This window comes from Dromiciops gliroides, chromosome 6 (assembly GCF_019393635.1).
Source record: "Dromiciops gliroides isolate mDroGli1 chromosome 6, mDroGli1.pri, whole genome shotgun sequence".
Taxonomy (NCBI): Eukaryota; Metazoa; Chordata; class Mammalia; order Microbiotheria; family Microbiotheriidae; genus Dromiciops; species Dromiciops gliroides.
In genome coordinates, this window is record NC_057866.1 from 258,784,764 (window position 1) to 258,810,861 (window position 26,098).

At 38.6% G+C, this 26,098-nt stretch overlaps 1 protein-coding gene across 1 annotated transcript in view; it reads right to left on the reverse strand.

Moving 5' to 3' along the window:
- Positions 1-25,584, reverse strand: part of FAM47E (family with sequence similarity 47 member E) — a 68,878-nt gene extending 43,294 nt beyond the window's left edge. Inside the window, exons 1-2 of the mRNA XM_043973135.1 lie at positions 25,485-25,584; positions 7,329-7,698 (exon numbers count right to left, since the gene is read on the reverse strand). Coding sequence (XP_043829070.1) covers positions 7,329-7,698; positions 25,485-25,555 — 441 coding nt within the window. The 5' untranslated portion in view covers positions 25,556-25,584. The remainder of the gene's footprint in view (positions 1-7,328; positions 7,699-25,484) is intronic.
- Between the last annotated feature and the right edge of the window lie 514 nt (positions 25,585-26,098).

A 26,098-nucleotide genomic window follows, 5' to 3' on the forward strand; every position in this document is an offset into this window, starting at 1 on the left:
AATCATCACTTTTAATATTAATGGTATGAATTCAGATGTAAACAAGAAGATGGTAGAAAAATGATTTAGGAAGAGGGGCAGCTAGGTGGTACAGTGGATAAAGCACCAGCCCTGGATTCAGGAGGACCTGAGTTCAAATCCGGCCTCAGAACTTGACACTTACTAGCTATGTGACCCTGGGCAAGTCACTTAACCCTCATTGCCCCACCCCCAAAAATTATTTAGGAAAGCAAACCGCAGTAATGTACTGCATAAAATAAACACATTTAAAATGTAAAGATTCACAGGATAGAGATTGGAGCTAAGATTTCACTGGTACAGCAAATGCCCAAATAAAGAAACTCCCTGTAACCTTACAGATCAACATCTCTCTAATTTATACACTTAAAAAGTTGCTGAGTGAACTAAGCACTTAAGTGAATCTCCCAAGATCACATGCCAGCATATATCCAAAGTGGGACTTGAACTCAAATCTTTCTGGATTCAAGGATGGCTTTCTCACCACTGTGCCAAAGTGAGTTAAAATGCAAAGTTGGAATAGAAAGAGGAAAAAAAACCACTTCAGGATCAGATAGCTTCACAAGTAAATTGTGTCAAACATTCAAAGAACAATTAATTAAAATATTACATGAACTATTTGCAAAAATAGCAAAAGAGGAGATCCTATAAAATTCCTTCTATGACAAAGATACGTTTCAAAAAAGAAAAAGAAAACGATAGACTCAAATCCCTAATGAATATTAATGCAAATATTTAAAATAAAATGTTAGCAAAAAGTCCAAAACAACATATCACAAAGATTATGCAATATGCCTAGTCTGGATTTATCCCATGAATGCAGAATATTTACTAATAGTAAAAATGTAAACTTAATTAACCATACTAATAATAGAAACAGTAAAAGTCATGACTGTGTTATTCGATTTTGAAAAGGCCTTTAACAAAATACGACATCCGTTTCCTTTAAAAAACACTAGAAAATAGGAATAAATGAACCTTTTCTTAAAATTACAAATAATATCTATTTAGTAGAATAACAGTATAAATGGGTAGCCAAACAAATTCCCTCCTTGGCTATGTAATGTATATTTTGCATATAACACATATGTATGTATGTATGTATGTATGTATGTATGTATGTGTGTGATTTCATTACCTCTCTGTAATAGAGTGGAGAGCACATGCCATCATCATTCCTCTGGAATCATTCCAAAGATTGGTTTTGTTTTGTTTTGTTTTGTTTTGCTCTACTCCTCCATGGAGGTCCTTTCTTCATGTGTCTCTCCCAAAGTTTTTCTAGGACCAATCCATTAACTCTCTTGTGCAGGTATAATGATAAGTTCACTATCCTACTTCAATTAGGAGTCAGAGCTCCCTTCATGTATGTAACACATAGCACACGGTTATATTTTGATGTACAACCCAAGTGGGTATTATAGTCATATCAATGGAACAATAGAGAAAAATTATCTGAACATACAGCTGAAAATTAAAATCAAATTAATAAACCCAAAACAAACCCCAAAGAGGACATTTAGAAAATTTAAGGCAAAATAAACAGAATTAAATGTTTAAAAATGAAATTAGTAAATAAAGCAAAGAATTGTGTTTTTAAAATAGAAATAAAGTTGATAAAGCATCAATAATGTGGTTTTTAAAATAGAGCTGAAAACCCAGTTATCAAAATCAAAAAGGAAAAGGAAAAACCACAAGCAGACAGAAATATTTTAATTATTTGAAATTTTTACTATGTGCCAGCAAAAAGACCTTTAAAGTGGAAAGATATCTACAAAAACATGAAATACACAAAATGAATAAGAAATAGGTAACCTAAACAACAGAATCTGAGAGAGGTTGAATAGACCATATATAAAGTGTCATGGAAAAAAACTTGATAGAGCTAGTCATGTTGACAGGTGAATTGAAATAAAAAAAAAATGTATATATATATATACACATTATTGCTTCTAGAAATAAAATAAGAAAAAGGAATTAAAGTAATAAACATTACCAGCAAAGAGGATAAATTATCTCTGTTTACAGATGGTATAATGGTTTATTTAGGAAACTCCAGGGTACCAACAAAAACTAACCAAGATTATGAATAGCTTAAGCAAAGTAACAGGAAATAAAAACATTTTAGAACTTCTGATTTTTAAAAATACTCCAGTGGACTTATGATCTAATCAATGTGGAACATTTCCCCCATCAGTATAGAATCCAATGAATCAATGCCTCCTCATTCTGTGTGTTTTTTCTTCATATTCTTCCATATATTCTCCACAAAGGATTCAACTAGTGTGCTAGATGTAGTTGTGAGGACCAAATAATTGAAAAATAGCATTTGAACAACAACAAAAAATATCAAATATCTGGAAGTTAATTTCTGATATGTTCCTTTCTAATTTCATCTTTTATGGATTTCATTATTTTTGAACCATTCTGCAGGTTTTTGTTTTATTCCATGATCTCTGAGGAATTTTCAGGATGATGTCTCATATCAGGCATTATTGATTCTCATTCCTTTATATTATACTATTAAGAGAACTTTGCATCTTGTATTCTTTCTTCAGTTTTTAGGTTCTTTTGTTGAATTGCCTGCTTACATACTTGGCATTTATTAAGATTTTTTATCTTGATTTCTTCCCCCCTTTTCTAGTGAACAGAGCCTTTGAGGCTAGCACACACTGGGTGACCAGTTTGGGTCCCTGCCCTGAGTAACCTCAGGGAGGACTTGTCCCAGATGAATTTTACACATTTTTCAGGACTGATACAACTGCCTGCACTGGCAATCTGGAGATTTCTCTCTTTTCCTTCACAGGGAGGAACCGACACATGACACTTCTTGTAGGGTAGAAAGGCAACAGAGATATGGGTGCAGAGAGTAACTGCAGTAGCTGAGGGACTCGTCCCCATACCAAGGCTAGGCTACACACAAGTTCACAAGTTTGCTTGTGCTCCTGCTTTAGATACATAGGGAGTATTAGGAAGAGATGTTGAATGAGGGCTCCTAGTAGTAGGTTCTCCAATATCAGTTACATTCTTTGGAGATTCTGTCTGATGCTGCTGTAAGTATGCTACAATTGATGCTTTATTCCTTATCAGAGGCTTTAGAGGGTTGACAAAGTTAAAGAAAGTGATTCCTATGCTGTCTTGCAGATTGATTACATGGCATGCTAATGATCTTTTAAAAATTTTTGTTGATATATTTTGTTTGTCCATTTGTTTAGAATTTTCCCTATGTCCCTTCTCTTAACCCCATCCCAGAGAGTTATTCCTTAAAAGGAAGAATTTTTTTGGTCGGGGGGGGGGGGGGGGCAGGTAGGTGGTGCAGTGGATAAAGTGGATAAAGTGAAGGAAAATTCAGGAGGACCTGAGTTCAAATCCAGCCTCAGACACTTGATACTTACTAGCTGTGTGACCCTGGGCAAGTCACTTAATCCTCATTGCCTCACAAAAAAGGAAGATTTTTTTTCAAAAAAGAAAAAGGAAGATTAAAAATTCATCAAAAGCAATCACCATATCTAAAAAAAAGGAAGAAAGGAAGGAAGGAGGGAGGGAGGGAGGGAAGGAAGGAAGGGAAGTAAAGGAAGGGAAGGGAAGGAAGGAAGAAAGGAAGGGGAGAGAGAGAGAGAGAGAGAGAGAGAGAGAGAGAGAGAGAGAGAGAGAGAGAGAGAAAGGAAGAAAGAAAGAAGTGTTTATTGAGTGCCATGTGCTGCTGACCACTGTGCTAAGCACCTTACAAATATTATCTCATTTGATCCTTACAACCCTGCATGGAAATTGAGACAGACAGAGGTTAAGGGATTTGCTCAGGTGCACATAGCTAGTAACCTATCTCCCTCCAACCTTATTTCCCAACATATATTCTTCCCTCCAGTGGCACTGACCTCCTGGCTGTTCCATGAACAAGACACTCCATCTCTCAGTCCTGGGCATCTTCTTTGACTGTCCCTCACACCCAGAATGCTCTCCCTTCTCATCTCTTTCTACTGGCTTTCCTTTAAGTTCTACTAAAATCCTCCTACTGAAAACCTTTGACCCTGAGCAAGTCACTTAGTCCTATTTGCCTCAGTTTCCTCCTCTGTAAAATGAGCTAGAGAAAAAAATGGCAAACCACTCTAGTGTCTTTGCCAAGAAAACCTCAAATGTGTTCCCAAAGAGTTGAATACATTTGAAACAACTGAAAACATAAAGAAAAATTGCAGAATAGGGGGTGCATAAGTGGAAAGTGGCAAGATAGAGGATAAAATGGACTGTGTGATGTATGATAATCAAATCCATGGGTGAATCATGCCAAGTCTCTCAGCAAGAATAGATGCTACAGGTGAATGGGAGAGATCGCATAAGGGTGAGTGAGACTGAAATGGGAAATAGCAGTCCTTTTCTGATGCAAAGAATTCAAAATTGAGGAGATGCCCATCAATTGGGGAATGGCTGAACAAATTGTGGAATGAGATTATGATGGAACACTATTGTGCTATAAGAAATGATGAGGAAAAAAAGAAATGATGAGCAGGATCCTCTCAGAAAAACCTGCAAAGTCTTACATGAGCTGATGCAAAGTGAAATGTACTGTATATAAAGTAACAGCATTATTATAGGATGATCAGCTGTGAATGACTTAGCAATTCTCAGCAATACAGTGATCCAAGACAACTCTGAAGGACTTATGAAAAATGCAATCCATCTCCAGAGAAAGAAATGATGGTGTCTGAATACAGATTGAAGCATAATTTTTTTTTAGTTTCTTTTTCTTAAGTTTTCTTGTCTGTTTTCTTCCACAACCTGACTAATATGGAAATGTCTTGCAGGACTACACATGTATAATTTATATTGAATTGTTCATGTTCATGACAGGGGGAAGGGAGGGAGAGAATTTGGAACAAAAAGTTTTTTAAATGGGCATTGAAAATTGTTTTTACATGTAATTGGGGAAAAATAAAATTCTAAAAATTATTTTAAAAAAAGAGAAAAGTAGATAAGTGGAGTAGACTAGATAAAGAAGAATCAGAAATAACTGAACTCAGTTAACTTAGTGTTAGATAAACCTGAAAACATATATTTTCTTTTCTTCTTTTTTTTTTGCGGGGCAATGAGGGGGTTAAGTGATGTGCCCAGGGTCACACAGCTAGTAAGTGTCAAGTGTCTGAGGCAGGATTTGAACTCAGGTCCACCTGAATCCAGGGCTGGTGCTTTATCCACTATAGCACCACCTAGCTGCCCCTGAAAACATATTTTCTAGGAAAGAGCTCCCTATCTGGTGAAAACTCATAGATAAATTGGAAAGAAATCTGGCAGAAAGTAGACTTCAATCAATATCTTATACTATATTCCACATTAAATTCATATGGTCATATGACATGAATATTAGAGATCATACCATAAAAAATGAGATGAGAAATATATTGTATATATACATTTCAGAGCTATGGGTATGGGACAAAATCTTAAGTATAGGGATAATTCCAAAAGATAAAATAGGCATTTTGACTACATAAAGTTAAAAGGTTTTTGCACAACAAAATTAAAACATCTAAGATATCAAGGAAATCTGTCAACTTAGAAAAATCTTCATAATCAAATATCTCTTATAAGTGTTTGCTATTCAACATAAAAAGAGAAATAACAGAAATACATATCACCAAAAATCATTCTCTAATAAAGAAATCAACAGATATGAACAGTTCTCAAAAGAATTACAACAACTGTATGAGAGAGTGATCTAAATCACCAATAATAAAAGAAATGAAAGTAAAAATGTCACAGAGGTTACACCTTACACAAGTTAGCAAAAATGATGAAAGAAAGTAATTGCAAATGTTGGAGGACTTGGCAAAAGACAGGCACATTAATGTATTCTTGGTGGATTTATGAAGCAATACAACCATTCTGGAAAACTACTGGGAATTATGAAAAAGAAATGACTAAAACTTTTATAGTTCTTGAGCCAGAGAATCCACTTTGGGCATATATAATATAGAGTTTATTAATAAAAAGAAAGGCTCCAATATCAAATACCCACTATGTTAATATCAGTTTTTGTGGTAGCAACGAATTGGAAACAATCTAAATGTTCATCAATTGGAGAATGTTTAAACAAATTATGGTACCTGAATGTAATGGAATATAACTGCTGTAAGAAATGACAAATATGATTGATACAGAGAAGCATGTAAAGAGCTATACGAAGTGAAAAGAACAGAGCTAGGAAAACAACATACACAATGACTACAACATGTAAATGGAAATAACAGCTGCAGAACACTTGAAATAAAATGTTATGACATTATAAAAAATAACCTGGGTCTCAAAGAACAGATCCCTCCCTTTGCCCTTTGTGGATCATGGGAAGCTAAGCATATGATATCAGATTTTTTCTGATGCATTGATTGGTCTTACTGATTCTTTTTCTCTTCCTCTTTTTCTTTCTTTCTTTCTTTCTTTTTAAAATTTTTGTTATAAGGTATGGTATTCCAGAAGGAAATAGGAGAGAGCAATAAGGGGAAATCAAGATGATGAAAAAGGAAAATATATCAATAAATTATCTTTAAAAAAAAAAAAAGCCTGGGGCGGCTAGGTGGTGCAGTGGATAGAGCACCGGCCCTGGAGTCAGGAGTACCTGAGTTCAAATCCGGCCTCAGACACTTAACACTTACTAGCTGTGTGACCCTAGGCAAGTCACTTAATCCCAATTGCCTCACTAAAAAAAAAAAAAAAATTTAAAAAAAAAAGCCTGAAGGCAGCTAGGTGGCATAGTGAATAAAGCACCGCCCTGGATTCAGGAGGACCTGAGTTCAAATCCAGCCTCAGGCACTTGACAGTAGCTGTGTGACCTTGGGCAAGTCACTTAACCCTCATTGCCCTGCCAAATTTTTTTTTAATTAAAAGATACATGGTTATCTATTATTTAATACCTGTTACTTGGGTGTTATGAGGAAAGCATTTTATAAACCATAAAATGCTATGTAGATGTCAGCTTTCAACAGTTGTAGAAAAAAATAGCCTTCCTTTCCCTTATTGTCTCCCAGCCAAAGAAAAAAAGAACCTTTTTAAAGAAAAATCAACTGGTCTGCCACTGTAACTCCACTAACCCTGTCATCACAGGAAGCAAAAGGGAGTGAAGGGTGTGATTGCTGCCACTTCAAAGCAGCAAAGATGAGAAGAATGTGTGTTCAATTTGTCTAAACACTTTTTCCTCGCTTCCCTGAAGTGTTTTCCTTTCAGGGAAGTTGTCTAGCCACACAAGTGAGTAGCAATTTCTATGGCCACAATAAGACACTGACACATTCAAAGTAGTGGGTGGAAAACAAGAATGAGATAGTTACCTCTAGAGGCAAACTTTCTTCTAAGTTGGGATAGACAGCCAGAGGATGCTGAGTCAGGAAATACTCAATCTTATCCGCGTTCTCCCTCTGTGTTCTCTGGGTTGGGGAGAGCCTTGAAAAGAACTCTGATATTGCTATTGACTTTGGCTGCCTCTTCTGGACAGAAAGATCTTTTCTGTGGCAAATGAGGGGGAAGAAGGGCTCTTTTGGCTTATGGGTGATGATGTCCTTACAGGGAGGGGTACTGCCTTTCCGGAAGTCATCCACACCACTTTTGAGGAAGATCCACCGCTGACTGTTTAGAGCATCTGGGAACTTTAGTCCTGATTTGGAACTTCTGAAGCACTTGGAAGATAGTTTCTCTCTGTACCTGGAAAACATGGCATCTGGTTACTATGTATAATAAAGGTAGAGAAGGAAGGGGGAGGAGTGGAAGATGACACAAAGGGGCTGCAATGGGAATCCAAGGAAGGGTAGGTGTCCATCCTGGCCTCAGCAAAATGTCTCTCCAGAATGCTAAACACGGATACTGAGAGGCATTGTGGCACAGACTGGAAGTCAGGACACCAGGTTTAAAACCCTCCTTCAGGAGGAAAGACAGTGAGCTCTCGAACTCATGACATGATCTCTCCAAAAAACATCCAAATAACACCATAGGAAAATGCCGGGAGCAGCAAAACCCACAGAAGAATGTGCTGAAATCATCTTCTAACCAAGAACAGCTTGGAAGGTCAGAAGGAGGGATCTGCTGGACTGATACAGGAGTTGAGCCCAACCCCACAGTCACCCTGACACAGATCCAGTCCCAGGAAGGCCTCACCAGAGAAGGAGACCCCCAGAGCCTCTGAATCAGCTGAAGCGTCAGTGTTGTCTGGACCTAAGCTCACAGTCTGGTGAGAGGGCTGAGCTCTTGGCAGGGGGAAAACTATAGGGGTCTATGCTGGTGCTGAGGCAGAACTTGGGTTTTTCATCCCTGCTGGGAACCAGGAGGTATGCTTGAGTAGCAGTAGCCCAGGTGGGGGAGGGGCACAGGCTTGTCGGAGCTGACAACCACAACACACAACACACAAAGATGGTTGATTGGCAAGTTGGTCTGGGGTCATCTACAGACCAGGGAACAGGCCAGGCAAGTGAAGAACCTGATCCTCCTTAAATCATACCACCTGGGACTTCTGAAGCTTGGGATAGGGCAGCCTGGAAACAGTGTCCCACTTTAAGGAGCTAAAAGTCAAGTAAAAGAAAGGCAAGATGAACAGACAGAGAAAGGTGAGGACCATAGAAAGTTTCTTCAGTGACGAGGAAGATCAAGGTGCACCCTCAGAGGAAGATGTCAACATCAGGGCCCTATATCTAAAGCTTCCAAGAAAAATATTAATTGGTTTCAGACCATAGAGGTGCTCAAAAAGTACTTTGAAGATAAAGTTAGAGAGGTAGAGGAAAAAATGGAAAGAGAAATGAGGGTGATGCAGGAAAGACAGAAAAAACTCAATAGCTTGAAAAGCCAAATCGGCCAAATGGAAAAGAAGTTACAAAAGCTCTCTGATGAAAATAATTGCCTAAGAATTAGGATTGAACAAATGGAAGCTAGTGACTTTATGAGAAACCAAGACACAATAAAGCAAATCCAAATGAATAAAAAAATAGAGGGCAATGTGAAATATCTTCTGGGAAAAACTGCTGACCTGGAAAATAGGTCCAGGAGAGATAATTTGAAAATTATTGGTCTACCTGAAAACCATGATCAAGGAAAGAGCTTAGACATCATCTTCCAAGATATTCTCAGGGAAAATTGCCCTGATATTCTAGAAGCAGGAGCTAAAATAGAAATGTAAAGATTCCACCAATCACCTCCAGAAAGAGATCCCAAAAGGAGAACTCCTAGGATTATTATAGCCAAATTCCAGAGCTCTCAGGTCAAGGAGAAAATATTGCAAAATGCCAAAAAGAAAGAATTCAAGTACTGTGGAGCCCAAATCAGGATAGCACAAGATCTAGCAGCTTCTACATTAAAGGACTGGAGGGCATGGAATATGATATTCCAGAGGGCAAAGGAATTGGGATTACAACCAAGAATCACCTACCCAGCAAAACTGCCCATAATCTATCAGAGGAAAAAATGGGATTTTAATGAAAAAGAGGATTTGTGATGAAAAGACCTGAATTGAATGGCAAATTTGACTTTCAAATACAAGACCCTAGAGAACCATAAAAAATTGGAGTTGGGAGACATACCTGGGTCGTGCAGTGGGTGACTGTTTTGTGTCTGAGGCCAGGTTTTGGCTGGGATCCCCCTGGGTCCAGGGTGGATGTTTTGTCCACTGTGTCACCTATCTGCCCTATGATGACATCTTTAGGGTTAAATTGAGGGGTGAGGGGAATGCACTGGGGGAGGGGGAAGGGCAGAGGTAGTATGAGGTAAAATCCTACATGAAAGAAACAAGGAAAGGGCTTATGGAGTGGGGGAAGAGATGGGAGGAACAGGGAAGTAAATGAATTTTACACTCATCAGAAAAGGCTCAAAGACCTTAAACTCATCAGAGTTGCCTCAAGGAGGGACTAGCACACACACCTAATTGAGTGGAGTAATCTATTTAATCTGGGCAGTAAATGAGCCTAACACTCATCAGAATTGGCTCAAAGACCTCAATCTCATCAGCATTGGCTCAAGGAGGGAATAACAAACACACTCAATTGGGTGGAGTAATCTCTCTAACTCTGCAGGAAAATAGGAGGGGAAGGGAATAAAGAGAGAGGGACAAAAGAAGGAAGGGAAGATTGGGGGAGGGGACAGACAGAAGCAAATCCCTTTTTTTTTAGGGCAATAAGGGTTAAGTGACTTGCCCAGGGTCACACAGCTAGTAAGTGTCAAGTGTCTGAGACTGGATTTGAACTCAGGTACTCCTGAATTTAGGGCCAGTACTTTATCCACTGCACCACCTAGCTGTCCCACAAATCCCTTTTGAAGAGGGATAGGATGAAAGGACATGGATAATAGAATAAATATCATGGGGAAGAGAATAGGATGGAAGGGAAACAGTTAGCAATAGTAATCATGAAAAAGAGAAAAGGGGGGAAAATTTTACAAAAAAAATAAAACTCTCCTTCAGGAATTGACTATGTGTCCATGAACAAGTCATTTAACATCCCAGAACCTCAGTTTCCTCTTCTGAAAAATGAAGATAATAAAGCATGCCACCTCTCTTACAGGCTTGTTGTGAAGAAAGTACTTTACATATATAAATTATAAAATGCTATATGAGAGCCAAGATGGCAGAGAGGAAGCAGCAAGCTGCCTGAGCTCTCCTTCTGTTCCCTCAAAAAGAACATTAAATCAGACCTCTGGATGGATTCTGAAACTACAGAACCTGCAAAGGGACAGAGAGACACAGTCTTCCAACCAGAGATCATTTAGAAGTCTTCAGGAAAAGGTCGGTCTGACTCGGGCAAAAGGGAGGCCCAGCACAGGGCAGCAACCCAGCGCTGAGGGGGTCAGGGCAAGTCAGCAGGAGCTGCAGTCCACAGCCAAACAACTGAGGCCCCTGGAACCTGGCTCAAAAATCTGGTGGCCAAGAAGGACAGTGGAAAAACCTATTTGCACCGGCCGGGAGGGCCACGAACAGGGCAGGTGGGATCAGACACCAGGATCAGGCAGGTGCCTGGCCGAGTGCACTAAGACAGGAAGTGCAGGGGGGCGAACTACACACACTATAAAGGCCTCAGAGTAAAAAGCCGGTCACACAGCACCTATACCCCTGCACAAGAAGCCCAAAACAGGGACCCTGGTGCCCCCAGAGCAGACCTCAACTCAACTTAAAAAATAAATAAATAAGCTGCAATAATGAGTAAGAAGCAAAAAAGAGCCCTCTCCATTGAGAGCTTCTGTATCAATAGGGAAGAAGACAATGCAAACTCAGATGAGGACAATACCCTCAAATTGCCTACATGTGAAGCCTCACGAGGGAAGGTGAATTGGTCTCAAGAACAAAAAGCCTTCCTGGAAGAGCTTAAAAAGGATTTTAAAAATCAATTGAGGGGCAGCTAGGTAGCGCAGTGGATAGAGCACTGGCCCTGGAGTCAGAAGGACCTGAGTTCAAATCCGGCCTCAAACACTTAACACTTACTAGCTGTGTGACCCTGGGCAAGTCACTTAACCCCAATTGCCTCACCAAAAAAAAAAAAATCAAATGAGAGAGGTAGAAGAAAAAATGGGGAGAGAAATGAAAGCAAAACAAGAAAACTATGAAAAAAGAATCAGCAGCTTGGAAAAGGAAGCACAAAGATTGACTGGCCAAATGGGAAAAAAAGTGCATAATTTCACTGAAGAAAACAATGCCTTAAAAAATTCATCTGGCCAAATGGAAAAAAAGGTGCATAATCTTATTGAAGAAAACACTGCCTGAAAAAATTCACTTGGCCAAATGGAAAAAATGGTACATAATCTTACTGAAGAAAACAATGCCTTAAAAATTAAAATTAGACAGTTGGAAGATAAGGAATCCATGAGACAACAGGAATCAGTCAAGCAGAATCAAAAGAATGAAAAAATAGAAGAAATGTGAAATACCTCATTGGAAAGACAACTGATCTGGAAAACAGACCCAGGAGAGACAATTTGAGAATCATTGGACTGCCTGAAAGCCATGACCAGAAAAAGAATCTAGACACCATACTCCAGGAAATTATTAAGGAGAACTGCCCTGATATCATAGAATCAGAGGATAAAATCATCATTGAAAGAATCCACCGATCACCTCCTGAAAAAGACCCCCAAAGGAAAACTCCAAGGAATATTGTAGCCAAATTCCAGAATTATCAGGTGAAGGAGAAAATACTCCAAGCAGCCAGAAAGAAGCAATTTAAATATCATGGAGCCACAATCAGGATTGCTCAGGACCTGGCAGCTTCAACATTAAAGGACCGCAAGGCTTGGAATATTCTGGAAGGCCAAGGAGCTTGGATTGCAGCCAAGAATCTATTACCCAGCAAAAATGTGCATTTTCTTTCAGGTGAAAAGATGGACATTTAATGACATTGGGGACTTTCAATCTTTCCTGGTGAAAAGACCAGAACTGAATAGAAAATTCAATCTCAACATACAAGACTCAAGAGAAGTTTAAAAAGGTAAACAGAGAGGGGGAAAAAAAGGTTACCCTATTAGGTTAAACTGTTTATATCCCTATACGGGAAGATAATGCTCATAACTCTTAAGAATTGTAAATGTATTTGGGCAGAGAGAAGGACTTTACATAGAGGGTATAAATATAAATTGTCTTTGAGGTGATGATACAAAAAAAGAATTAAGGGGTAAAAAAGGGAATCTATGGGGAGGAGAGGAAAGGGGAGGTGGAATGGGATGAATTATATCATATGAAGAGGTAAAAAAAAAAAACTATTACAATAGAGGGAAAGAAAGGAGGGGTGAACATTGTCTCAACCCTACTCTCATTAGATTTGATTCAGAGAGGGAATAACATATATGTTCACTGGGATAAAGAAACTTAACTCATTCTTTAGGGAAGCAAAAGGGGAAGGGAAAGGGGGGACTGATAGAAGGGAGGACAAAAGCAAGGGAGAAAAGGGTAAAGAAAAGAGAGGGGGGTGATAAAAAAGAAGGGCAGATCGGGGGAGGCAAGGGTAAGAAGTAAAACGTCGGTGAGGAGGAATAGGGTGAAAGAAGGGGGGGGAAGTACAAAGAGGGTAAATAGAATGGAGGGGAATAGACAGTCAGTAATAATAACTGTGAATGTGAATGGGATGAACTCTGCTATAAAATGGAAGCGAATTGCAGAGTGGATTAAAAACCAGAACCCTACAATATGCTGTTTACAAAAAACACATTTGAAGCAGAGAGATACACACAGAGTAAAGGTAAAAGGCTGGAGCAGAATATATTATGCTTCAGCTAAAGTAAAAAAGGCAGGGGTAGCAATCCTTATCTCACACAAAGCTCAGGCAAAGATAGATCTCATTAAAAGAGATAAGGAAGGAAATTACATTTTGCTTAAAGGTACTATAGATAATGAAGTAATATCAATATTAAATATGTATGCACCAAGTGGTATAGCATCCAAGTTCTTAGAGGAGAAGTTAAATGAGTTACAAGAGGAATTAGACAGTAATACTATACTAGTGGAGGATCTGAATTTCCCCCTCTCAGAATTAGATAAATCTAGCCGAAAAATAAATAAGAAAGAAGTGAAAGAGGTGAATAGATTGCTAGAAAAGTTAGACATGATAGATGTCTGGAGAAAATTGAATGGGGATAGAAAGGAATATACCTTCTTCTCAGCAGTACATGGCACATTTTCAAAAATTGACCATGTATTAGGGCACAAAAACATCATAGTCAAATGTAAAAAGGCAGAAATAGTAAATGCATCCTTCTCAGATCATGATGCAATAAAAATTACATGTAAGAAAGAGCCAGGGAAAAGTAGAATGAAAATCAATTGGAAACTAAATAATTTCATTCTAAAGAATGAATGGGCCAAACAAGAAATCATAGAAACAATCAATAACTATATCCAAGAGAATGACAATAATGAGACAACATACCAAAATCTATGGGATGCAGCCAAAGCAGTGCTTAGGGGAAAATTTATAGCTCTAAATGCTTACATGAATAAAAAGAGAAAGAGGAGATTAATGAATTGGGCATGCAACTTAAAAAGCTAGAAAAAGAACAAATTAGAAATCCCCAATTAGATACTAAATTAGAGATCCTGAAAATCAAAGGAGAAATTAATAAGATTGAAAGCAAAAAAACTATAGAATTAATCAATAAAACTAAGAGCTGGTTTTATGAAAAAAAAAACCCAATAAAATAGATAAAATATTGGTTAATTTGATTAAAAAAAGAAAGAAGAAAACCAAATTACCAATATCAAAAATGAAAAAGGTGATGTTACCACCAATGAAGTGGAAATTAAATCAATAATTAGGAATTATTTTGCCCAACTGTATGCCAATAAATTTGACAATCTAAATGAAATGGATGAATATTTACAAAAACACAAACTGTCCAGGTTAACTGAAGAGGAAATAAAATCCTTAAATAAACCCATATTAGAAAAAGAAATTGAACAAGCCATTAATGAACTCCCTAAGAAAAAATCCCCAGGGCCAGATGGGTTTACGGGTGAATTTTACCAAACATTTAAAGAACAATTAATTCCAATATTATATAAATTATTTGGAAAAATAGGTGAAGAAGGAGTTCTACCAAATTCATTTTATGACACAAATATGGTGGTGATACCAAAACCAGGCAAAGCAAAAACAGAGAAAGAAAATTATAGACCAATTTCCCTAATGAATATTGATGCTAAAATCTTAAATAAGATATTAGCAAGGAGATTACAGCAAGAGATCACCAGGATAATACACTATGACCAGGTGGGATTTATACCAGAAATGCAGGGCTATTCAACATTAGGAAAACTATTAACATAATCAATCACATCAATAAGAAAACCAACCAAAATCATACGATTATCTCAATAGATGCAGAGAAAGATTTTGACAAAATACAACACCCATTCCTAATAAAAACACTGGAGAGTTTAGGAATAGGTGGAGCTGTCCTTAAAAATAATAAACAGTATCTACCTAAAGCCATCAGCAAGTATTATATGCAATGGAGATAAATTAGAGGCCTTCCCAATAAGATCAGGGGTGAAACAGGGATGTCCATTATCACCCCTATTATTTAATATTGTACTAGAAATGTTAGCTTTAGCAATCAGAGAAGAGAAAGGAATTAAAGGAATTAGAATAGGCAAGGAGGAAACAAAACTATCACTCTTTGTAGATGATATGATGGTATACTTAAAGAATCCTAGAGAATCAACTCAAAAATTACTTGAAACAATTAACAACTTTAGCAAAGTAGCAGGATATAAAATAAATCCACATAAATCATCAGCATTTCTTTACATGACCAACAAAGTCCAGCAGCAAGAGATAGAAAGAGAAATTCCATTTAAAGTAACAGTAGATAATATAAAATACATGGGAGTCTACTTGCCAAGACAAACTCAGGAACTCTATGTACACAACTACCAAACATTCTTCACACAAATCAAATCAGATCTAAATAATTGGAAAGATATCAATTGCTCATGGATAGGCAGAGCTAATATAGTAAAAATGACAGTACTGCCTAAATTAATTTACTTATTCAGTGCCATACCAATCAGACTACCTAAAAATTATTTTATAGAGCTAGAAAAAATAATAACAAAATTCATCTGGAAAAACAAAAAATCAAGAATATCCAGGGAAATAATGAAAAAAAATTCACAGGAAGGTGGGTTAGCGGTACTAAACCTGGAGCTTTACTATAAAGCGGCAGTCATCAAAACTATCTGGTACTGGCTAAAAAAATATAGTGGTAGATCAATGGAATAGGCTAGGCTCAGGAAATGCAGTAGTAATTGACACTAGTAATGTAGTGTTTGATAAACCCAAAGACTCCAGCTTCTGGGATAGGAACTCAGTATTTGACAAAAACTGCTGGGAAAACTGGAAGATAGTATGGCAGAAATTAGGCATAGACCAACATCTTACACCTTATACTAAAATAAGGTCAAAATGGATACACGATTTAGACATAAGATGTGATACCATAGGTAAATTAGGATTGAAAGGAATAGTCTACCTATCAGACCTTTGGAAAGGAAAACAGTTTATGACCAAAGAAGAGATAGAGTATATTATAAAATGCAAAATGGATGATTTTGATTACATTAAATTCAAAAATTTTTGTACAAACAGAAGCAATGCATCCAAAATTAGAAGGGAGGCAGAAAGCTGGGAAACAATTTTTGAGGTCAGTACTTCTGATAAAGGCCTCATCTCTAAAATATATAGGGAACTAAATCAAATTTATAAGAATCCAAGTCATTCCCCAATTGAGAAATGGTCAAAGGATATGAACAGGCAGTTTTCTGATGAAGAAACCAAAGCTATCTATTCCCATATGAAAAAAATGCTCTAAATCTCTAATGATTAGAGAGATGCAAATTAAAACAACTCTGAGGTACCACCTGACACCTATCAGATTGGCTAAAATGACAAAAAAGGAAAATAATAAATGTTGGAGAAGCTGTGGGAAAATTGGAACACTAATTCATTGTTGGTGGAGCTGTGAACTGATCCAACCATTCTGGAGAGTAATTTGGAATTATGCCCAAAGGGCGATAAAGCTGTACATATCCTTTGACCCAGCAATCCCACTTTTGGGTCTTTTTCCCAAAGAAATCATGGAAGGGGGAAAGGGACCCACATGTACAAAAATATTTATAGCTGCTCTTTACGTGGTGGCAAGGAATTGGAAGTTGAGGGGGTGCCCATCAATTGGGGAATGGCTGGACAAGTTGTGGTCTATGAATACAATAGAATTGTGCTGTAAGAAATGATGAGCAGGAGAAGTTCAGAGAAACCTGGAGGGTCTTGTGTGAGCTGATGATGAGTGAGATGAGCAGAACCAGAAGAACATTGTACACAGTATCATCAACATTGAGTGTTGATCTACTGTGATGGACTATATTCTTCTCACCAATGTAATAGTACAGGGAACTCATGATGGAGGAGGATCTCCAAATCCAAGAAAAAAAAAAAAGAACTGCATAGTATGGATGCTGAGTGAACCATACTGTTTCTTTTGTTTTTGGTGCTGTTGTTTTTTTTTTTCTATTTTGAGATTTTTTCATCAGTGCTCTGGTTTTTTCTCTTATGGCATGACTCATGCAGAAATAGGATTAATATTATTATGTGTATATGTGTATGTATGTATATATGTGTGTGTGTGTTTGTGTGTATATATATATATATATAAATAACCTATATCAGATTACCTGCTGTCTAGGGGAGAGGGAAGGGAGGGGAGGGAGGCAGAAAAATCTGAAATTGTAAAGCTTGTATAAACAAAAGATGAGAACTATCTTCACATGTAACAGAAAAAAAAATACTTTATTAATTTTTTTTAAATTCTATATGAATACTCAGAGTCCTGTTACATTTATTAAGCACCTGTTAAAAGCACTCACTCAGTTCTGCACTGGGGGGTACAAAAATAATTGTGACAGCTAGCACTTAAATAGCTCTTTTTTTTCTTTTTCTGTGGGGCAATGAGGGTCAAGTGACTTGGCCAGGGTCACACTGCTATTAAGTGTCAAGTGTCTGAAGCCAGATTTGAAATCAGGTCCTCCTGAATCTAGGGCCAGTGCTTTACCCACTGTGCCACCTAGCTGCCCCACTTATATAGCTCTTAGAGGGTGGGCATCAGAGCCAGCTAGGTTGTAAATTGATAGAGGGCTGGAGCTCAATCAGGAAGACCGGAGACCTGTACTACTGTGTGGTGCTGTGCAAGTCACCTCACCTCTGCTTACCTTAGTTTCCTCATTTGTAAAATGAGGGTAATAATAGCACCTAACTCCTCTGGTTATTATGAGAATGAAATGAGATAAGCTCTGTAAAGTGCTTTGCAAACCTTAAAGTGCTATATAATTATGGTAACGTTATTATTATTATTACTGTTGTTGATAATAATAATAATAATAATAGCAATAATAATGGCAGCTAGGTGGTACAGTGGATAAAAGCACTAGCCCTGAAATTGTAAGGACCTGAGTTCAAATCTTACCTCAGACACTAGCTGTGTGACCCTGGCCAAGCCACTTAACCCCAATTGCCTTAAAACATTCAGGGCCATGTCCAGTCATAGTCACATATATTTTGCCACTGGATCCAGATGGTTCTATAGGAGAGAATGAGGCTGGTGACCTTACACAGCCTCCCCTCACTTAAATCCAATTCACTGCAAGCCATGACATCACCCCAATATCATGGTCCTCTTCAAGAATGAAAGATAAACAACAACAACAACAATTACTATTATAGTGTTAGCTATAATTATTATCTGATTTGATCTTCACAACAACCTTGGGCAGGTAGAAGCTATTATTTTTCAAAGATGAAAACCAATTCAGATTGTAATATATAACCTAGATCAAGTTGCTTGCTGGCCTCGGGAGGGGGGAGCAAAGGGAAGTTGGGAGAAAAATTTGGAATTCGAAAAATATCTTTACATTGTGAGTGAGATTTTCCCCACCCCTTAGAGATGAGTGATTTAACTATGGTAATAATCAATTTATAGGCTAATATGCTTGGGTATTCTTTAGTAGCTTAAGCTTATAATAATGGAGTAAGTAAAATAGAAGGCTGTGTTGTCAAATGGTTCTGAAAACACTAGGAAAATGGTTCTGAAACCATTTCAAATGAAACCATCAGCTAAATCCACTGTGGTTAGGCATCTACCAATCAGTCTACAGGTCAAGTACCAAGAATAACTCCCAAGTTAGAACTGGCCAATCAGAATCTGAGGAAAGCCATCTAATGGAAGTGGATGGATTCTGCTGTCTGCAGAAAACCATTTAATGGAAGTTGAATTTATCAGTACTAGTGGTTTCAAGCACCCTAAGTAAAATCGACTATGTTAGACTTCTGTTCCGTTCACTCTATGTATACTCATTCTACATGCACTACTTGTATTTCTGGTATCGAGAATGTTTCTGGAAGGAGTTTGTCTAAAAATAGTATGTATAAATACCTTTGAGCCCTTATTGTGTATAAAAACCCAGGGGACCTGTTGCTCAGGGTCTTTTGGTCCTAGACCTGAGACCAGCTTTATTGTGAGTCAGGTACCTTCTCTCAATAAACCTCTTTTCTATGGCTTGGAGACTGTTTTTTCTTCATCTGACCTTGCAACTTAGAAATTTTTGGGGGAGCAGCTAGGTGGCACAGTGGATAAGCACCGGCTCTGGATTCAGGAGGACCTGAGTTCAAATCCAGCCTCAGAAACTTGACACTAACTAACTGTGTGACCCTGGGCAAGTCACTTAACCCTCATCGCCCAGCAAAAAAAAGAAAAAAAAAGAAAATTTCGCGACAACATGTAATTGAGAAAAATTTAAAATAAAAATAAAATGTCAAAAAAAGAAGCCAAAGCAATCCAAACCAAGGGGCTTACAATCTAACTGGGGGCGGGGGCTGGTTAGGGAATGTCACATGTAAGTAGGGTGATACAATGGATAGAGTGTTAGACCTGGAGTCCCGAAGACCTGAATTCAAATTTGGCCTCACTTCTTAGCAGTGTGACCTTGGGCAAATCATTTAGCCTCCCTCAGCCTTAGTTTCTTCATCTGTAAATGGGAAGAATAGCCCCTACCTCACAGGGTTGTTGTGAGGATCAAATGAGAGAGCATCCATAAAGCACAAAGTGTTGAGGAATGATGTAAGTGCTAGCTATTGTAAATATATGGAAATAATAAAAGATGAAAGTGGTCAGAATAAAGGAGGGAGCCTGACAAAATATTTAGGAAGGGACAGTTGAATTTCAGTTTTCAGGATCTGGGATGTCTGCAGGGAGGAAGTAGCACCTAATATGGGCCTTGAAGAAAGAGAATTCAAGCAGGAGGAGAAAAGGAGGGAAAGGATTCTGGGAATAAGTGATGGCCTAAGCAGATTCAGGAGCATACAGAGTTAGGGTAGGGAATGGTCAGCAGTATAGTATATGTGAAACAAGGCCAAAAATGTCTACTGGAGCCAGATTTGGGGGTGGAAGGGTCTTAAATTCCTGAGCAGGGCAATAATATTGTCAGATATGTGCCTTAGGCAGATTATTTTAGCAGCTATGTGAAGGGTAAAGAAGTAGGTTTGTGGTTAGACTGTGCTGCCACAAGGCTTAAAGAGAATCTTACTTGTTGGGAGATTATCCAGACTCCCTTTCTCAAAAGGATAGCTGGTTGTTATCCTTCATGCTTGAAGAGGACCAAAATGACACCACTATGTTAGGGTCAAGGTACAGTGTGCCTAACTGTGGCTGATCAGACCAATAGAAGCTTGGAAGACTCTACCATAGGTCGGGCACAAATAGTCCGTATGAACATTTGGAGTGGAGCTGTCTAAATTTGTGCCTCTTATATTTCTTCTGAGCTACCACAATTCTGCTTTGCTCATAGGGCACAGCTCCTTTGATGGGGTCACACCATGCTAGGCGGTCCTGTGCCAGTGTCTCCCATGTCTCATTATTGATTCCAAAGTTCTTCAGACAGTGTCCTTGTATTGTTTCTTCTGATCTCCATGTGAGCACTTGCTTTATGTGAGCTCTCCATAAAATGGTTTTTTAGGCAAACATGTGCTTGGCATTTGGGCGATGAATGGAACTCTCTGCAGTAGAGTTCAAAGAATTCTTTTTTTTCCCCATTTTTTTTCAGGTCAGTGAGGGTTAAGTGACTTGCCCAAGGCCACATAGCTAGTAAGTGTCAAGTGTCTGAGGCCGGATTTGAACTCAGGTTCTCCTGAATCCAGGGCCAGTGCTTTATCCACTGTGCCACCTAGCTGCCCCCTGCAGTAGAGTTCAAGTTGAGAAATGACTCATTGTCTGGTACCTTATCTTACCAGGTGACCTAAGACAATTCAAATGGAAGCAATTCAGTTTCCTGGCATAGGACTGGTATCCTGTCCTGGTTTCATGGGTATACAACAATGAGGTCAGTCCAATATCTTTGTAGACCTTCAATTTAGTAGGTGGTCTAATACCTCTTTTCTCCTACACTTTCCTTTCCTTTTCTTTTTTTCTTTTCTTTTTTTTTTGTGGGGCAATGAGGGTTAAGTGACTTGCCCAGGGTCACACAGCTAGTAAGTGTCAAGTGTCTGAGGCTGGATTTGAACTCAGGTCCTCCTAAATCCAATGTGGATGCTTTATCCACTGGCTACCTAGATGCCTTCTCCCACACTTTCCTTTGGAGCCTCCCAAACACTGAAGTGGCTCTAACAATGTATGTATCAACATCATCTATATGTATATCCCTGAGAAGTCTATAGCCAAAGTAAGTGAACTTATCCACAGAATTCAAAACTTCTCCATTTGCTGTAACTGATGGTTCCATGTATGAATGCTGTAGTCCTGGCTGGCAGAAAACCTGTTTTCCTGTTAATTGGTAGGCCAAAATTAGCACAAGCAGCAGAGAATCAACCCATACTTTGTTGTGTCTCAGCCTCAGAGGCTGCATTGAGTGCAGTCATCTGTGAACAAAAAGCCACACACCAACTGTCCCTCCAATTTAGTCTTGGCTTGTAGCCTTGTAGCCTCTCAGAAGGATATGCATGATATCGCCATTTGTTGATGTCAGTCAGTTAGTAGCATTCTGATTGGGAAGGAGCATTTCTAGCATAAGCAGTTTAAAAAAGAAATAGAAAGGAGGAGACAGAAGTGGTGTTAGTCAGGAAGCACAGGTGCAGGCATGGGGAATGAGAGAGAGAAAGAAATGGCATGCAGATCTAGACCGTGCAAAAATCAGAGACACAGGCTGTCCGAATTGGGTTGGCATAGACAGAGATGGCAGAGAGAAAGAGACAGGTGCAAATGGTATGGAACTAGGCCAGACATCTTAAACCTCCAGGGCCCAAGAAGACAACACACACCAGCTGCTAGAGCAAGATTGAAAGGGCAGTGACTATGCAGAGATGGTTATAGCTGACAATCTCTAATCCCCTGCCATGAGTGATCTGACCATATCTCTCTCCCACTTTGCTGAAGAAACTGAAAACTAGGAAATATTTATGACCAAATTCAATTCCTTCTTATTTACCTTGCTTACATTTAATTTTTAAGTCTGAATTTAATGAATTCTAAAAAAAGAGAGAACATTTCCATGTATGAAGTAGCCTAGAAAATGAGGGTTTTATTGCAACAATGATTCTCTAGTAAGTTTACTTTGTTTTGAGCCTATATAATAAATCCAACATGCTGCTTTCAAAGCTGTTGTAATTATGTTTCCTTCTGTACTTGCTAGAGTTGTTCTCTTCTGTGATTTTCTAAAAAAAAAATAGAGGTGTGTTGGTTTGGGAGTGGGGTGGGTTTTTTCCCTTTGGCAACAATATCAATAATTTCCCTATTCCCTCTGTTTTCCCCACCCCACACCCAACCATTAAAAAAGGGAATTGCAATCCTTGTAACTTAATGAGTTTAAACTCTGGCCAAAGGGACTTAAAAGCATCCTGTGTTGGCAGGGATATATTTAGATAAATAAAAGCCAGTTCTGTGTCTCCAAGAGAGACTGTGAAATCCACCTTTGATTGGAAGACAAATAGAGGGCTTTTAAGCAATCCTGATAAAAAGACCAGCACTTAGAAGAAACTAAGAAATGCAAACATAGGAGTCAAGAGGAACCTAGAAAGGTAAGTACATTAGAGCAATTAGAAAAGGCTGTAATGATCAAGTCAAGAATTAATAAGCATTTATTAAGCACCTACTATGTACCATGTACTATGTCAAGATCCAAGGATATAAAGAAAGGCAAAGATAGTCCCTGGCCTCAAGGAGATCACATTCTAATGATGAAGACAATATTCAAATAACTACATAAATATGTGAATGTATATAAATATATATGCATATGTATGTCTGTGTATATATAAGCAGCTAGATGGCACAGTGGATAGAGCACTGGGTTTGAAATCAGGAAGACTCATGTTCATGAGTTCAAATCTGGCCTCAGACAATTACTAGCTGAGTGACCCTGCACAAGTCACTTCACTCTGTTTGCCTCAATTTTCTCATCTGTAAAATGAGCTGGAGAAGGAAAAGGCAAACCACTCCAGGACCTTTGCCAAGAAAACCACAAATGGAGTCATGGAGAACAAATGGAGTCATGGAGAGATTGAACACAATTGAAATTACTAATAGCAACAACAAATATATATGATATGTGTGTATGTATGTATAGAGTAATCTTCCTAAAGCTCAGGTCTGACCATGAATACTTTGTTTGATTTTTTAAACTCTTTATAACCTGGTCCCTTCCTAACTTTCCAGTCTCCTTATACCTTTCTCTCCTCTCCTTGCTGTTTCTCATCAATACTCTACATCTTTAGACTGTGCATTTTCAATGACTATCTCTCATTTCTATAATGTTCTTCTTCTGTAATTCCACATCCTAGCCTCCCTGGATTACTTCAAGCCTCATCTGAAATCCCACCTTCTACAAGAAGGCTCTCCAGGTCCTCCTTAATGCTATTAATATATGCGTGCATGCATTATACACATATGCACATACATGTATACATATATGTACATGCATTAATATATCAATAGCCCATCTATTCAAGTGTATCTGTATATCGATAGCATGAGTGTTCATATATATGTATACATATGTGTATATATAAGAGAGAAAGACCAACAACCTTCCTCTGCAACATATCCTTTCACAGGACCTGCATTCCCAAAGCAAACTTCTTCGGTGAGATAATTCTCTCCACTGAGTTGGAATGTATTTTACTTCTGAACCAAAGAGACCCTTTACTCTTGGGTATTTTACTATGTGTACTGATCTTTATAACTTCCCTGATTTCTGTTTTATTGCTTAAATAAGTTTGCTCCCTATCTTTGAAAGTCTTTTGCCTAAGGAGCTTTGGATGAGAATTAAGTTGACCAAGAATAAACTAGCTGTTATCATCCCTTTGAGAGCATTTATCCTGGACTCCTAAAAGAATTTTGTATTTCTAGAATGCACATTTCTGATATGTAGGAGAGATATTATTTTAGCTCAATATCCCTCTTGGATATAAGAATGGCTGAGTGAGCCACACTCCTCCTGTCCTCCCCAAAGTGGAAAATGCATTCTTCCTCGGAAACAAGAATATGGCATTTCAGATCCTATCTATGTAAATATATCCCTATAATAAGTTCTGCCCAGTCCCTGAAGTGGCTCTGGAGTTTAAAAAGCTACAGGTATAAAACTTCTAAATTTATAAACAGATTTTCCTAGATAAAAACATTTTCCTCACAGCAACCCAGGAGAGTAGTGAGAACGCAGCAACGGGGACCTTCTTGTTAGAGCTAAGAGTGAGAGACTTGTCATCTGAGCCTGGATGTTTGCAACTGTTAAGTTGCGGATTGATTCTATGGATTCAGATTAAAGTGTTGTAGAAATATCTGTTATAACTGAGCTCATTACTGTTATTTCCAACAGGATCAATTATTCATAATTAAGCTAATTATTGATAGTAACAAAAAGTGACTTGCTTCAGGGTAGCATGGGTGGAAAGTAAGTGGTAGCATAGGTTGTTGTGAGGATAAATTGAGATAATGTTGATCAAGCACTTTGCAACCCTTAAAGTGCTACATAAATTCTAGCTTTTATTATTATTTATTATTATTATATCATTCATTGTATTATCATATTGTATTGTTTGTTTGTTTGTTTTTGCTGGGCAATGAGGGTTAAGTGACTTGCCCAGGGTCACACAGCTAGTAAGTGTCAAGTGTCTGAGTCCTGATTTGAACTCAGGTCCTCCTGAATCCAGGGCCGGTGCTTTATCCACAGCACCACCTAGCTGCCCCCTATATTGTATTGTATTATTTGTATTGTAGTATACTATACTATACTATACTATACTATACTATACTATACTATACTATACTATACTATACTATACTATACTATCATCACATCACATCACATCACACCAATTATTAAACCTAATCTTATGGCTCCAAGTCCAGTGTCCCCTTTCCACAAAAGGATCATAGAATTGTAGATGGAGATCATTTTAACAGACTAGGAAATGGAAACCAAAGGAGGTTAAGTGACTTTCCCAATCGCAAAAGCTGAGAATCACTGGAGACATTTGAACCCAGGTCTTCTGATAGCAGAGCTTAGTGTTAGCGGTTGTGTATATATGTGTGTGTGTATATATATATATAATTTTTTTTTGGTGAGGCAATTGGGGTTAAGTGACTTGCCCAGGGTCATACAGCTAGTAAGTGTCAAGTGTCTGAGGCCGGATTTGAACTCAGGTCCTCCTAACTCCAGGGCCGGTGCTCTATCGTCAGGAGGACCTGAGTTGAAATCCGGCCTCAGACACTTGACACTTACTAGCTGTGTGACCCTGGGCAAGTCGGGGAAAGTGGCAGGCAGAACCCCTAGCTAGTGAGCAGTTTTCATGTTGTCCCGCCCCGTCCGTCCCCTTCTCAGCCCACACCCCCGAGCCCCATTGTGTTCCGTGTCCCTGGGTAACGCTTCCCCATAGCATGAACCCCCTCGGTGGCGTCCTCATTTCTCACCAGCTTGAGGTCCCTTTGCTTACCAAGGTTGAAGACTCCTGCCATCGTGGATGGAACACAGAGACTGAACTTGGGGCACTCCCCTGTCATTCATTATAACTGCCTGCTCTGAGCCTTCTTCCTCTTTCCCTTTCCTCCTCCTCCTCCTCCTTCACTCCCTGAAGCCACAACCACGGGGAAATCCTCCCTCCCTGGCTGTGGCAAAGCCCACGTTCCTAGCTGTTTCTGGACCTTCGGCCACCACTGAGCCTAAGTTTACCATAAGGAGCCGAAAGCTGTCCCCGTCGCTAGGAGACGGTTACTACAGCAACAAACCACCGCTGGGTGTTCTAGTTCTTTGAAGGAAAAAGTCCTCGGTTCACTGTCCCATCTTTTCCTTTTCCTGGGGCTGGATGGAGGTTTTTCTTGGTCCTATTTTTCCTTCCTTCCTTCTTCATCTGTCCATTGCTGGTTGTTGCAGTGATTAGTAGAGTTGTTTTTGTAGCAACAAAGTTCAGTTATCTTTAAAAGCCTGCTTTCTTCTTACACTGTGGTTTTGTTTCTCGATTTTTGTTTGTTTTGTTTTTGCTGGGAGGGAATGCTTAGAAAAGGTGAATGATAAAAATTAGGACTATAGACTTAGGCATCATCTAGTCCC